This window comes from Haliaeetus leucocephalus, unplaced genomic scaffold, assembly GCF_000737465.1.
Source record: "Haliaeetus leucocephalus isolate CR32 unplaced genomic scaffold, Haliaeetus_leucocephalus-4.0 Scaffold229, whole genome shotgun sequence".
NCBI lineage: Eukaryota > Metazoa > Chordata > Aves > Accipitriformes > Accipitridae > Haliaeetus > Haliaeetus leucocephalus.
In genome coordinates this window covers 1,029,948-1,043,819 of record NW_010972665.1, presented here as the reverse complement: position 1 = coordinate 1,043,819, position 13,872 = coordinate 1,029,948, and the positions used below count along the sequence as shown (strand labels likewise).

Here is a 13,872-nt window from a genome sequence, read left to right as displayed (position 1 = left end):
GTATGGCTACTCCTCTGAAGTGGTTTCAGCATCCCAGTACCATGCAAGTTTCCAAAGTACCTGACCTGCAGAAGACCTGACATGCCAATTTCTAATCTTCTGTAAGTGAAACATATAAGGGAGAAACCAAAGAACAATCTTTGCATTTGAGAATTAAAAAAAACCAAAAACCAACAACAACAACAAAATAAGCTGCATTAAGTGATATAAAATGTATGATCTGAAACAGAACTTTCCCTGTTAAATTACTGGAAGGAACTCCTGCTACACTCAGCACTGCTGCTTGCAGGGACTGCTTAGGGCAAACAGAATCTAGCCTATGAATGGAAGCTATTGCTCTGTGCTGCCATCCTGTTGTCTCCCCCAAAATGTGATGATCTAGTTGGAAGATCCATGCCTTGTCTGCTGAAACGGCCTGCAAAATCCGCCAATTCCCATAAAAACAAGAGCAGGGGCTGTATCTAACCACACGGTGAAGCAGAACTCCTGCTGACCCTGTAAACCCCTGCATCGTGTTCTGGCTGCTCCGTGCAATGAACGCAACAGACTGCTTCTAACTAAGGGCTGTACCTTCATAGACCACAAAGAAGCCTTTGCCCAGGATGTTACTGCTGCTCCGGAACTCGATCCACAGCCTGCTGTCCGTGGAGATTACTGGTTCAGGGATCTTGTCACCACAAAATCTACCTAGAAGGCAGGAAAGAGACGATCAAGATCTCCTGGCTGACCGGCAGCACAGCATAGCAGGCACCTATGGGTCCAGGAAGCAAAGACTCTGGGGTTAAAGGAGCTGTGCTTGTGTAAAACAGCCTTTCACTCCCACCACTTGTGCTTTTGAATGAGTTTCTATTCCCCCCCTTAATTAATATTCTCTTCAATTATTAAATTAATAAAGGTTTTCTTCAGCTGAGAGCAGCATCCAGTAGTCACAGGTGCAGCCTTTATTGCCCTGGTAAATTCAAAAGGGCTCTTGTTCTGATCACATAATTGGGCAAATAAGCTGCAAGGGTGGGGAACCATCCCCTGTCCTTCTAGAGATGTGACATTAGGGAACATCCTTTCCACCTGCTAGGCCTTGTAAACTCCTTCAGCATTTTGCACCCAAGAGCAAATTGTCCAAGTTAAACCAAGGGTGGGATGTGGCCATGCTGGTGAGAAAACACCCCTTATCTTGTCCCCTGTTCTCACCTCCTCCCAGTGAAGCCTCTGTAGTCATTCAATCTCTTTCAGGAGAAAGAGACTAAGAGCCTTTTTGCTCCATGGTTCACCCAGCTCTGAGCTCTCTGGCATGCACCAGCACTGGTAAATACCCAAATCATGCCAGCAAGGATGAATCCTAAAACAGAACAGCTGCAGATAGCATCTGCAGCCCAAACAACTTCAGCAACCCTAATTTGGTGTTCCTCTACCGGTTCCAGCCAGAAGCTCCTCATGGAAACAAAGCAAGCACCAACTATGCACTGAAAGCACTCAGTGCAAACACGGTTTTTCACTTCAGCTAACACCAGCAGGGCTATATACTGAATTCAATGTGGCCTTGGCACCCTGTCCAACTGAATCCCCAGTGGGAATCTGACAAGAGGCAGAGAGCACTTCCTCAGGTTGAATTCAGTCAGGACAGTGATGATAGGGATCCTGGCCTTGCAACACCAGGCAAAGGCTTCTTTGACCAACCTCACCATGTAAAAACCTGGTTAATGCCTTATCTACAAGACAGCACCTTAGTTCCCATTAGGAGACTGCACTGGTAGTTCCCTACACTGAATAAGGAGACAGATAAGTTCAAGGCTTGTTGCCTGGCAGGCAGAGAAGGCTGTTGCTTTCCCTATGTATGGGGGGCAGAGTAGTTGACATGAATCCTGTGCATTAAAAGCCTAGGGGCCCCTGCTAGGTCAACTGCCCACGCTCAGCTACTGCCACTTTTGGCTCTACCTGCCCCATCTTCACCACTTGGCAGCCTCAGGAAGGCTATGACCTTCAAGGGTGCAAGAGCTATGCCTCTGTGACAGGCCAGTCAGCGTAAATCAGAAGGTGAGTTGCAAACTTCGTTTCTCTTTAACAGCAGTTTCACCACCAACTTTTTTCTCTTGTGGAGTCACCCATCCAAATACTAACTGGGACCCTAGTTTTACTTGGCTACTCTATTCTGAGCCCCTGTGCCCCCAAGCTGACCAGCACTGTTGGGGCAGTGTGACAGCCCTGCAGCGTACCAATAGCATCTCCCACCTCCACTCCCACAGGGGATGATAACAAACAGCATCAGAGCTGCAAAACTCCTTCCTCTAGGGCCACTGAGCAACTGCCTCCCGGATTTAGACTTGGAGTTTAACAAGGGTGTCAAGGAGAGGAAACGCAGATGAGGAACAAGAATGAGCAATGTCCTCAGCGTGTGATAAAGGAACCATTCATAAAAAGTTACACACTGTTTAAAGGCTGGGTTTTCACACACTTCCCTGGGAAAATATGCAGCGCACATGTATTCCAGATGGAAACACTCGCAAGTCCACCTGCGCTAAGGGGAATGGGGAGGTGCTTGGCTTCTGAAATACCTTTAAATTATTCTGTAGAAAAAATAAATAACAAGGAGCTAAGTTGCAGCTGCTGGAGCAATGTTACCTGATGCATGTGCAGCAGAAAACACCAATAAATGCTGCCAAGCCCCAAACAAGCAGGAAGCAGTAAAAGCAGCTGGCAACTCTGTGCTGAAAGGCAGGCCCGCAGAAACCTCTGGAGAGCAGCACAGGTTCAGCCTCAGCACCTCACCTGGTACCAGGGCTGGGATGTCCAGTGGGGCCAAGGAGAGCACCCAGACCTCCCTAAGCCCACTGACCCCACGCTGACTAGCCCAGTCCTGTGCTGCAGCACGGGGCACAGCACCTCTAACACAGCTGGTGATGCTAAACAACCTGATTGCTTCTTTCCTTTCAGGGTGAAGGGGCTGTTTGCAGTGCAGCATTTTACAGGTTGGACACCAAGGTTAGGGGATGGAGTCCGGATCAGAGCCAGCAGCAAAGCAGGTGGGACTCCTGAGTGCCCACTCAGGGTGACAGAAGACTTGCAGTTACAGTAAAAGGAGGCAGAGGAACAGGGAGGACACAGAGGAGCTACACTTCCTTGAGATCTTTGGGAGCAGGAGCAAAGTAGAGCCCTTGCACAGTGTGACATCCTAGGCATGTTCTAGCAAGTTCTCTCCTAGAAGTACAGAGGCTTAAACACAAATACTTGAGAAATAATGGCAGGAGCTTGGCCAGGAGCTGTATGGCTGCTTCATTCTGACTGCCTGACAGTTCCACCCTGGCCTTAGGAAAAAGCAATAATAAAACTCCAGAGACCACATTTTTAGTCCTGGCCATGCCCCTGGCTCACTTGCCTCTCTGCCTCACTTCTCAAGCCGGAAAAGGAAGGAATAAAGCTTTTGCTACCAAAGGGCTTGGAGCATGGATCATTTGGTGCAAATACAGCACATTGACATCTCTGGATGGAGACCTTAATGGGTGGCCAGTGCACTGGCTGGACGTAGGCTTCTTCCAGGCAAAGGAAGGTTTGTTTCTGTTTGTTTTCCCTCCCCACTCTGCTAAGCATCAAGAAGAACACATGAAATGCAATTAAAATGAAAGAGCTACTCACCCAGTAATGGAGCCTTCCTCCAGTAGCCATCACGCACCTCCACATAATCATACCAGCAAAGGCGACTTTTAAATAGGTCCATTGACGTGAAGTTTAACATAATCTGAAAGGAGAGAGTACACACTTCTCTTTGGGAAGGCAGCTACTTTAAAGAGAATACCCTACAGATTATGTGCTTCACCTCTGCTACAGTGCTGACCAAGTGAGTATGCAAGAAAGGACAGTTGGACAGTTGGTTGGATTTTTTAATCAACTTTCCTAAAAAAAAAGAAAGACTTCTCAAGGTATTTTAATGAAATGAAAAAAATACATGACAGCTGACAGCACTTTACTATCAATTCTGTAATTCACAGTCACTGCTCCTCAGTTGCTAAAACGCTACTTTAAAAAAGCCCAATTTGGTTTTTTTTAAATTAAAAATTGAATCTTTGGTTTTGATTACTGTGAACAACAGAGAGAAACACATTGCCCCAAAACACAGATATTTGGGGTCTATACCCTTATATAAATGATGCTTGTAAGAAAGATAATTTTGCTGACAAGTTTCCGTATTCTGACAATTACACTCACACCATTACTGTGATGCAATTGTGTTTAGTGGCTTTACTGAGCAGAGCTTAGCATTAAAATTTTATCCCTTTGGTCTCCTTCCTCTGTAACATAGATTACAGACCTTGCTCTGGGCCTATGGAAGTCACAGATGGGGGGTAATTGTGGCATTTTTGTCCTTGCAAGATTTGACCCATGTATTAATTTACATCTGTAGTCTGCCACAGAAATGTCATTAGATTAAAATAGATATTCTCCTGCAAAGCCCTGGCTGGATATGCAAAGTACAGTCTGTAACGATGTCACTTATTTTGTTTGCACTTTTGCAGTTTTCTGACTTTGGACAGCAAAAGGAGGTTCATCTGTTTCTATGCAGATTAATACTACAAGCCCAATATCTGTTCTAAGCTAATGCCTCAGTGCTATGATGCTACTTTGTACCAACTGCTGCATTTGATCAAACAGATAAGTTGAAGCATTTAATCTGAACTTGACTTTTTTTTTTTTTTTTTAACATTAGTGGTTCAGCATTTAGACGCTGGGTCCTATCCGATACAACTTTTCTGAAGAGGCTGAGAGACAAAGGGAGAATTTAACAGTAAGATTTACACCGCAAAACTCTCAGTGCCATAGTTTCAAAACCTGGAAGGTTCTTGGCACCTCTGCCCCTGGCAAAGCTCTCCCTGCAGCTAATGGCAGGAGCTCAGCCCTGCATGGGACTGGCCTTGCAGGTGACAGAACCGAGTCCCAGAGCTCCTGGAAGATGGCTGCTGCAAAACGACCAAGCTCTGTTCTTCTTTCTTCAAGTACGAGTCTTAAGTGTGTCTCGAGGGTGGTCCTCAGCAAAGCCACCCCGTCGAGGAGCTCCCAAGTCAGGCTGCACATTCTTGCAGCCTGGTACAGCATGAAAGGCCTGAACGGCTGGTGTTAGTGGATTAAGGAAAGACTTCATTTCCACAGGAAGATCAATAAAACAAAAGGAGCTGGGAAGAAAGTGGACAGGATGGGTGATTGATGCGCAGCAGGGCTCGGTGTTTCAAGGCGGGGAGTGGGAGTCTCCTGACAGGGACATTATGCCTGCGTGACAGGGGCAGGCCACTGATGTCACTCACGGCTCCTCAGCTCCCTTTGGGACCCCAGCTTGCTGGCACATTTTATCTAACTCATGTGACTGGCACCTGGCTTTGAAAGGTGAGCTTGGCCGGAGCTAGTGGGTAGCAGGAAATGTCCGTGCAGGGTTCAAGCCTCGAACTGGGAGGAAGGATCAGTGATCAACACGCAGCCTGGACCTGCGAGGGGGCTCTGCTCCAGCATTACCTCTCCTCTCCTCAGGACCATGTATTCCTGGCCCCATCTCTGGGAGGACAGCGATGGTGCTCAGGAGCCTTTTCAGGCTCCACCCCTGCACTCCAGGCATGCAGAGATCTTTTGGCAGCAGGTAACACTGCCATCACAGGCAAAACACATGCAAGGGAAGTGCAGAGCACACCTTGTGCTGGTGTGGCACCTACCTTCTCTCCTGGGGTCACCGAGATCCTCCAGACACAGTGGGAATAGGAGGGGTAGCCATTTGGAAAGCCAGGGGCTGAGAAATTCCCTGTTGAGTCCTGCAAGGTCTCTCCACAAGCTGCAGGAGACAGGGAAAAAAACCCCAGCAACAAGGAGTGACTCTCTGAAAGACATCGGGGTTTACCAAAATGTTTGCACACAGCTGCTGTGTGCAGGTTGGTGGCTGGTACTCTAAGGATGTTCGTTCATGGTACTGGCCAAAGGTCATTGACCACCTGAGACCCTGCCAAAGGGGTGATGTGAAATTTGTCACAATTCCCAGGATAGATGAGCAGTGCAAGGACACAGGGGAAACAGCTTTTAAAGAGGCACTCTTCTTCCTTCATCTTCCTTCCACACACCAGCACTTGCACATTTCAATCCTACTGAGGAATATCTTATCCACTAATCAAATGCAAAATATTAACCCCATCCTACCTCACAACACCAAGACTGCTGCCAGCCAATCTGTTTTCCCTTCATTACAAGCTGCTCAATGAAGTTTTCCTTAGTTACCATTGTTAAGTGTCTTTTTTCTGAGTTAAAACATCCTAACAAAAGCAGGGCAAGCCCCACTGCCCTCATGCTTTGGCTGTCCAGCACCTACCCTGCTGTCACACTGAGCAGGATAAAACGTGAGCACTGCAGCTCACTCTGCTCTCCACCTTCCCGTTTTTGTGGCCTGCTGCAGTTGATGAAATGTAGATCGCAGAGCGACTTGGGAAGCAAGTAATATGCACGCGCATATGCTCCTTTAGGGAACTGCAGCTTCCAACATCTGGGAAAGCCGTGACTACTGTAGTTCCTGCTCTCTGAGCCAGGACGACTGAGCTGGAAGAAGGAGTGACCATCTACATCTGCAGAGCAGCTACTGGCTAGGTGGGAGGATCACAAATATCAAAGCTCCCATTTTCTTCAGAGTGCTCACTAGACACCTGCAAATACCTATTGCAAGGAGCAGGGACCTTGGTTTGCCTGCTTTCCCGTTGTTTTCCAGTTTCATAACCTGCTGATGTTATAAAGCTGCCCTTGACCTGTTACTTTACTTGGTTTCCTCAGTGATGGTAAGGCAGCTCCCAAAAATCCCTCATTAAGTAGCAGTGCTTTGAAAGATCCGACAAGGCCGAACATCTGGCTCCCTTTCTCATGGAAATGCCAAGGGATGTTCCTCTGCCTGATGCTATCACACACTCACTAATTCTTCAGCCATGATTACATTTAGATGGGCGGGTCGGAAGTTGGAGGTGAAAAGAGACTGGTTCCATTCAAAAAGTTTAATAACTTCAAAAGGGGGAGAGGGAGTCACCTAGGCCAGAATTTCTTAATTTCCCTGAAGTAGTTTGATCCACAGCTTGACAGATCAGACTAGATGAACAATAGGCAGGGACACAAAAAGGGGTTTGCCCAGCCAAACAGCTCATAGGGGTGCTCTGGAAGGTGGAGTCACTCCTAGGAACAAGTTGGACATATATCAATGCACAGGTCAGCATGGGATCTGGCAAAGTGATTCCTGTCAGAAAAGCCAAAGGTATTTTAAACTACTAGGAAAAAAAGCACCACTGAGCAAAACAGGCAGGTAAATGCACACATCTGACCCAGAGGAATGAAGAAAAGAAATGAAAGATCAAAACCTCTACATTGCTGCTTCCTTCTCAAGCAGTTTTGAGCCCTGAGAACTCCCCCTACCATTATGCAACTACAAAGGAGCATTGTACAGCAAGTTTTAGTTTCAATTCTGCAGAAATAGCTAATATCCTCCCAGATCTCCCAAAATGTTTGGCAGGTGATGCTGTCTGTATTCTTCAGGTGGGCAGACAGAGATGCTTGTAAAAGGTGATGACCTGCATGAACTGGAGAAGAAATCTGAACTTCTATTTGCAGAATAAATACACTTTCTTCCTTTCTACTTCTTGCAAAGATGCTTTGCCTGGTTATCTGTGTCAGAATCTGTTAGGATAATTCCAGCTCCCAGGATGCTCCTAGGACCCTCAACCAGGAAATGCATGCTGCCCCAGCAGATAAACCTCTCAAACAAGCTGAGTCCCAGCCATACTTATTCTGAGGACAGCAAGCCATTCTTCAGCTGACCCTCTGGCATCACCACTGGTCAGTGCATGGTCTGGAGTGGCCACCACCTTAGGATGGCTCTAGGAATGCCAACATCTGACAAGGTGTCCCAATAAAGAGGGGATTCCAACCCATAACTTATCAAGATAAATAAATGTTCTTTTTCTCTGCTCAAAAATCTATTTAAACAAATATGGAATGATAAGGAGAGCTCTAAATCGCTGGGAACACATACTACATGACCATAATGACACAGGACAAAGAGAATTACCGCCCTCAGCTGAACCCCAGTGAAGGTTTCTGACAGCCCAGACTGAACTCTCCTAAGTGTAATTACACAGCTCCTGGCAAGACTGTGTAATTATGGAACAGGTACTAACATATCTATTACCAAACACTACTCTGCTAAAACATCATGAAAGGAGACCTAGCTAACCATCCAAACTGCAGAGGAAACTCTCCAGACACCTGGGGAGAGGCTGGCCTTTCAGCGCAGAGGAGAGCGATTGCTCACACGTGCAGGGGGAAGCACAATAATAACAAGCAACACATATTTGTGTGTAGAGCACAATCTCTTGCAGTGCACACCAAAAAGCAATACCACTGTACTCCACTTAGTAGCAAAGAAGCCAACAGGTCCAATAAGACTAGTGTTTGGTACTTCTGGGATCCAAGAAACTGAGATGAGTTGGTTTTTGCCCATGGTGAAGAGGCTGTTGCACACATAAGCAGCTAGAAAGGAACAGGCGGAAAGCAAAGAAGAAAAGGTGAATGCTTCAGAAGTCATTTGTAAATGAAGTAGTTGAGTGACAGGCACTTACTGCTCATCAGCTGGTTACTGGTACACTACATCTTTTTTTGAAAATGCACAGAGAGTTGGATGGGTTGATATAATGCAGTACCATTCTCAATTTATAGCTTAACCATTCCTGCACAGTTAGCACACCCACACAGGCCTGTTTCCTTTAGCACAGCACAAGACAGCAGGACACACTGTTTTAAAGTCTTTTGTAGTGACTATACTCATCAAATCCTCAACCACGCAGCCATAACAAATCTAGCATTTACTACTATGTAGCAGAATGCATCTTGCCTTCCAGAAATTCCTTCAGCAAATTTCATTCAGTTTCACCTGGCTTGGCACTAACTTTAACCCAGCAGGTACAAGCTTTGGGGAATTAAGAGCAATTTAAACCAGCAGGGTTTTAGAATGGAAAAGCTAAGCCAGCCCTAACTGTAGCAGCCACAAGAGCTCCAGTCTAATGAGCTGGAGAGCCCTGTTTCTTACAACAGACACAGCAGTTGTTCTGGCTCGTAACAGTGCATGCTTGTAACTCATCCTCCACCACGCTACCTCTTTTTTGCGGGGGATTTTCTCAGGCATTCTCAGGTGGAGACTCTCTTTCTAAAAGGGAAGCCATCTGCCATTCAACTTCTGGATTATGTTATCGCATTTTACCTAAAAATCCTCAGCTTGACTACTGAACAAAGTTGTCCTCAACCTAAAGTCTCATTCAGACCCTGCTTGAACATACAACTTAAGTCCTTTGAACTTCTGTGCTTTGCATTGTGCAGAGAAAGAGAACTTTTCAAGCCACAGATTCAAATGGCAGCTGAAGATTTAATGTCACTAAATATACTCCAGCCCTTCTCTTCAAATGCAATCTGTGTATAAATTTTGATGCATAGAAAAAAAGAAAACCAAACCAAACCAATAGATATTTGAAGAAAATTTGTTTAGTAGGCTTAAAGCTCTAATCATTCTGCTGCCAAGTATGTTCTGAACTGCAATAACCTCAACTAAAGCTTTGAGGAAAAAAACTTTAAAAGTAGAAAAGTTCTACTTTGCAAGTAGAAAACGTGAGATTCAGAAGGGTCCTCATTTTAAAGAAAGTTGCTTTGTAGCTTTTAGTTTGACTTTAACCTCAGGCCAAAGTGGCTTTTCAGCTTGCCTTGAGAAATCTGAATCTGTAGTCGATGCTTCCAGCTAGGGGAATGAAAAGCCTGCTTGGATTAAGTCTGCCTCAATCAAAAAACATGGTGCATGACATCCCTAATTTTTTTTTTTTTTTTAGTATTGAAACAAACCAATCCCTAAACTAATCCGTGAGATGATTTTCCAAGAACTACATCTTGTTCAACCAAAAGCAAATTAGAGAAAATTACAAGTGGTAAAAAGAAAAAAGAAAGTTAATTAGAACAAGCACACCTAAGAAAGTTATACCACTCACTATAAGCTAAGCAGGGATCCCCACACATCCCAGACCCTGAAGTCCTCAGAATTTATTCTAGAGCCTTATGAACCCATACTCTCTGACCTGTAGCTGGATACAGAGAAGTGGATTTGCACACCAGCTATCGACCATTTTCCATGGCCTCATGAATGGTTCACAGAGCAGTGCTAGCCAAACAGTCACTTAAGATGTGACTCTGTATACTGGTAGAACTTATCCCTCCTCCTCACCTTCTCCCCTCTCTCTTGTGATATGCTTATTCCAAGAGGATTAACCATTTATGATTATATTAGGTTTATGATCAAAGCCACTCTTAACTGGACCAATAAGCTGGCTAGACCAACCCATTTAGATAAACTCCTGGGCCATGCTTGCAAAAGCCCTTTTTTTCCTCCCTGCATTACTACAAATGTTACAGAGTCATTCTGCAAAATCGGGGCAGCTCTCTCATTCTCCAATATCTTCTCATGGATGTTTCATTACCTGCAGAAATTCAACAGAGCTTGTTAAATTTTCTACCTCCAAGTATCACACCTCCCATGCTATCTCGCTTCTCAGTCACTGCAGTCCATGCCACAGGCACCAGACTGGGTGTCACCTTTGCTTGAAGCCTCTTTTTACATCCTCACATTCAACCTGTCCTTAAGTACGGCAGATTGCTTCTCTGAAATCTGGTTTTCTCTATTAACGTATTCGGCTAAAACTGTTGCATAAACTGTCACTAACATCTCCACTTTAAAAGGATCCTTTTGTTTTGATGGGTAACTTTAGTCTCCCAGTCATATCTGTGACCCCAATGCTCTTTTTTCCAATCTTTTCAGACCCCACACAAAGCAGGACTCAGACTATAGGTCTTTAGTATGTCATACACATGGAGATGGGTTCTCTGTCAAAGCTGTTCCCAGTCTATCAACCCTTTGGCAGCAGAAAGAGTGATACAGCCCTCCCCTGAACAGCCCAAAGCACCAGCTTCCAGCACCTGGTTGTTTCACAAATCAGCATCTTTGAGCTTTCTTCCATGTTGTCTTCCAAGCCTCAGGGCCACATGCCATAATCACAGAGATATACTTATGGTTTCCTTAAGGCTCATCTCTGGGACAACAACTATAGAAATAACTCAAGAGAAGTTTGATAGTTGGTGTGTAGTGACTCCAGTCTACCAGATAACCGTCTGCCACTTTGCTAGCTACTAGTCCCCACTCTGTCCATGGTCTTGTACATCGATTTCATTTTCTATGAACAGAGCCTACACTGGACCAACCTGAAGCCCTAAACCAAACTGGAATACCAGCAAAATACTAACAGGAGATGCATGTTAGGCAAGTTCAATTCTCCCACAGCTCCAGTCTGAAGCATTTGATGGTCTAACTTTCCTAATTCTCTTTCACCAAAGGGATAATTAAGGTGCTCTTGAACTCCAATGCCTTCCAGATAAACCATGTGTCTACAATAAAGCTGGAGCCATCTCCACAAGCCATATTTACCTGGGCATTTGTACAACTTCCTCGCCTGAGCGATGTCCCCCTGACTCAGGCGAATACGCTGACCAATAGTTGGCCGGACCCCATTATCATCACGACGGGGAAGGATGGTGTCGAGGAAAACCCCTCTAAAGGGAAGAACAGAGAGATAAAGAGCAGTGAAGTAGGGAAAGTGACATGATGCACAGAAAGTCATCCTGGCAGGCCTCCCACACCATCCCCTTGACCATATATCCCATGCTAACAAGCAAGAGTAATGCAGATTGTGATAACTGCATGTCTTGAGGTGGCCTTCTCGCTATAGCAGATAGCTTCCAAATGTACAGGCAAGTCTGCCAAGCCAGTAAATTCCTCATTTGATATATCAAGATTGCTGCTGCCTTTGTTTGAGTATAGACACATTCCTTGCCATAAATCAGAAAAGGCAATGAAATATTCTTGCAGAAGGTTCATGGCACATCTGGCTCAGCAGGAGTACAGTGGACGCTTAAGCCAAATTTGCAGAGGGAAGGGGAGTTTGTTCAGTAGCTGATGGGGCTGGGCTGGCAGTGACTGCAGTTGCCACAGACAAGAGAAAAAGATCAAGTGCCCTACCTTGCTTCTGCATGAGTTTCCAAGCTAATAACTGCACTTGTCTCTGCCTCTTTTTCCTCACCACTACTTCTTCCATGTGGTACGTCATACTCAGGAGCTCTCTACTGCACTTCTGATCTCAGTCCAGTAAAGGATTCAAGCTCAGGCCTCACTTCCATAAAAATGCAAAGTCCATGCATCCAAGCAAGAGCTTGCATGCAAGAGAGACCCAAGGCAGCATTAAGACTGCAGGGCTAAAGAGGGAGGGAGGAATCAGAAACCTGAACTCCAGGTTGGTAAAGTCCAAGCTCTCATGGCCAGGCTGTCCAGTTGCAGGAACCATTTCACTGCACCCCTGAATGCTTAACAGGCTTGGAGGTGCCAAGGATAACAGTGAGCTTAAAACTTCAGCATCAGCTCAGTGAGGCAGGCTTCTCTTTCTGAAGGACAGGATACATCTGTCTGTAGAATCCAATGGGAAATCAGGGCAATAATTTTAGTGCTGCCTAGTCCTGATACAAGAGTCTTCAAGTATGGGTTAAGCTCTAAGTACACATGTAATTCTGTTCATTGGGCTGCTCAGCTGCATAAGAGCCTTGGGAAGGAGTTTGAGAGGGGTTTGGGGTTTTTTTGCACTGGTTTAATTTTAAATAAATACTGCAAGCAGAGTATTTGGATCACAGCTGTCCAGAGCTGCAGTCAGTATTCTTGAACAGAAAGTATCATTCTATTAAAAATATTTTGTGGGGGAAAATTATTTTGTAAATATTCAAACTGAAGGAAGAAATAGAGGGGAAGGAATTTAATCTGTTTTAAAATCTGGAATCAACTCTTGCATGGGGTATGTTGGTTTTTTTTCAGTGGTAGGAAAATTCCTGATCAGCACCAAAATCGGTACTTAGAAGCTCTGAGGTGAGCCCATCAAATTTTGATTAGCAAATTCAGGCTGGCATTCTACATGCGAGCTGCATGCCTCTGGCTGAATTTACTTAAGTTTATGTACCAAAAATAAATCCTCCAATTCCAGAAATACCATAAACAGAGAAACAGGTTGGTTTGCTCACAGTAGGTTTTCAAGCCTCTTCAGGAGTTCACAGAAGAACTCGGCATTTGGCAGAAACATACTTCTGTGGCCAGTGAAATGTTTTAGGCAGATCTCCAGGCTCAACCAGGGAAGAATGACAACATTTAATAGAGAAACCACCACTTGCACATACAAACTTTTCATTCTTTTTCCCATTCCAGCCCTCACGACTACATACTCACAGCCCCCAGCCTTCTGCACACAGCATACACCTAGGGTATTGCTTACACAATGCAAACAACCCACAACTTCAAATTACCCTTATTACCTGCCAAACACATTTTTCTTCCAGAAGGCTGTACCCTAGGTTGGGGCAGTAAGATTTCTGGTTTTGCTTTTTCCACCAACTGAACTTTTTACTCCCTTCACATACATTGCTAAACGTGACTGCAAATTAGGAGGCAGTAAGTATAGTTCCTCTCATTTTACAAAGAAACTGAGAACAGAGAAGAGTCTTTCTAGCCTAAACCACACAGGTCCCAGCAGTTCCATACTGTCCACCCAAACCCCATCTGCTTAACAACACTTATGATGTTTAAGTTGCACGTTTGGTGTCTCTAAGAGCACCAATACTTTGGCTCACAAATTAATAAACACCAAGCAGACATCATTAAACAGAGCAGTTCAGGAACTCTAACACCAGAACGATTCTTGAATAAGATGCCTAACCTCTCCTCCCAGAGGTAGGGAAAGAACCCAGGAATCCTGG

At 45.1% G+C, this 13,872-nt stretch overlaps 1 protein-coding gene across 1 annotated transcript in view; it reads right to left on the bottom strand.

Annotated features, from left to right (window-relative positions):
• The window catches only part of TLL2 (tolloid-like 2), a 75,190-nt gene that overhangs the window by 17,912 nt on the left and 43,406 nt on the right, over positions 1–13,872 (bottom strand). The window contains exons 6-9 of the mRNA XM_010567916.1: positions 11,510–11,634; positions 5,688–5,803; positions 3,628–3,730; positions 571–687 (exon numbers count right to left, since the gene is read on the bottom strand). Of these exons, the coding sequence (XP_010566218.1) occupies positions 571–687; positions 3,628–3,730; positions 5,688–5,803; positions 11,510–11,634 (461 nt within the window). The remainder of the gene's footprint in view (positions 1–570; positions 688–3,627; positions 3,731–5,687; positions 5,804–11,509; positions 11,635–13,872) is intronic.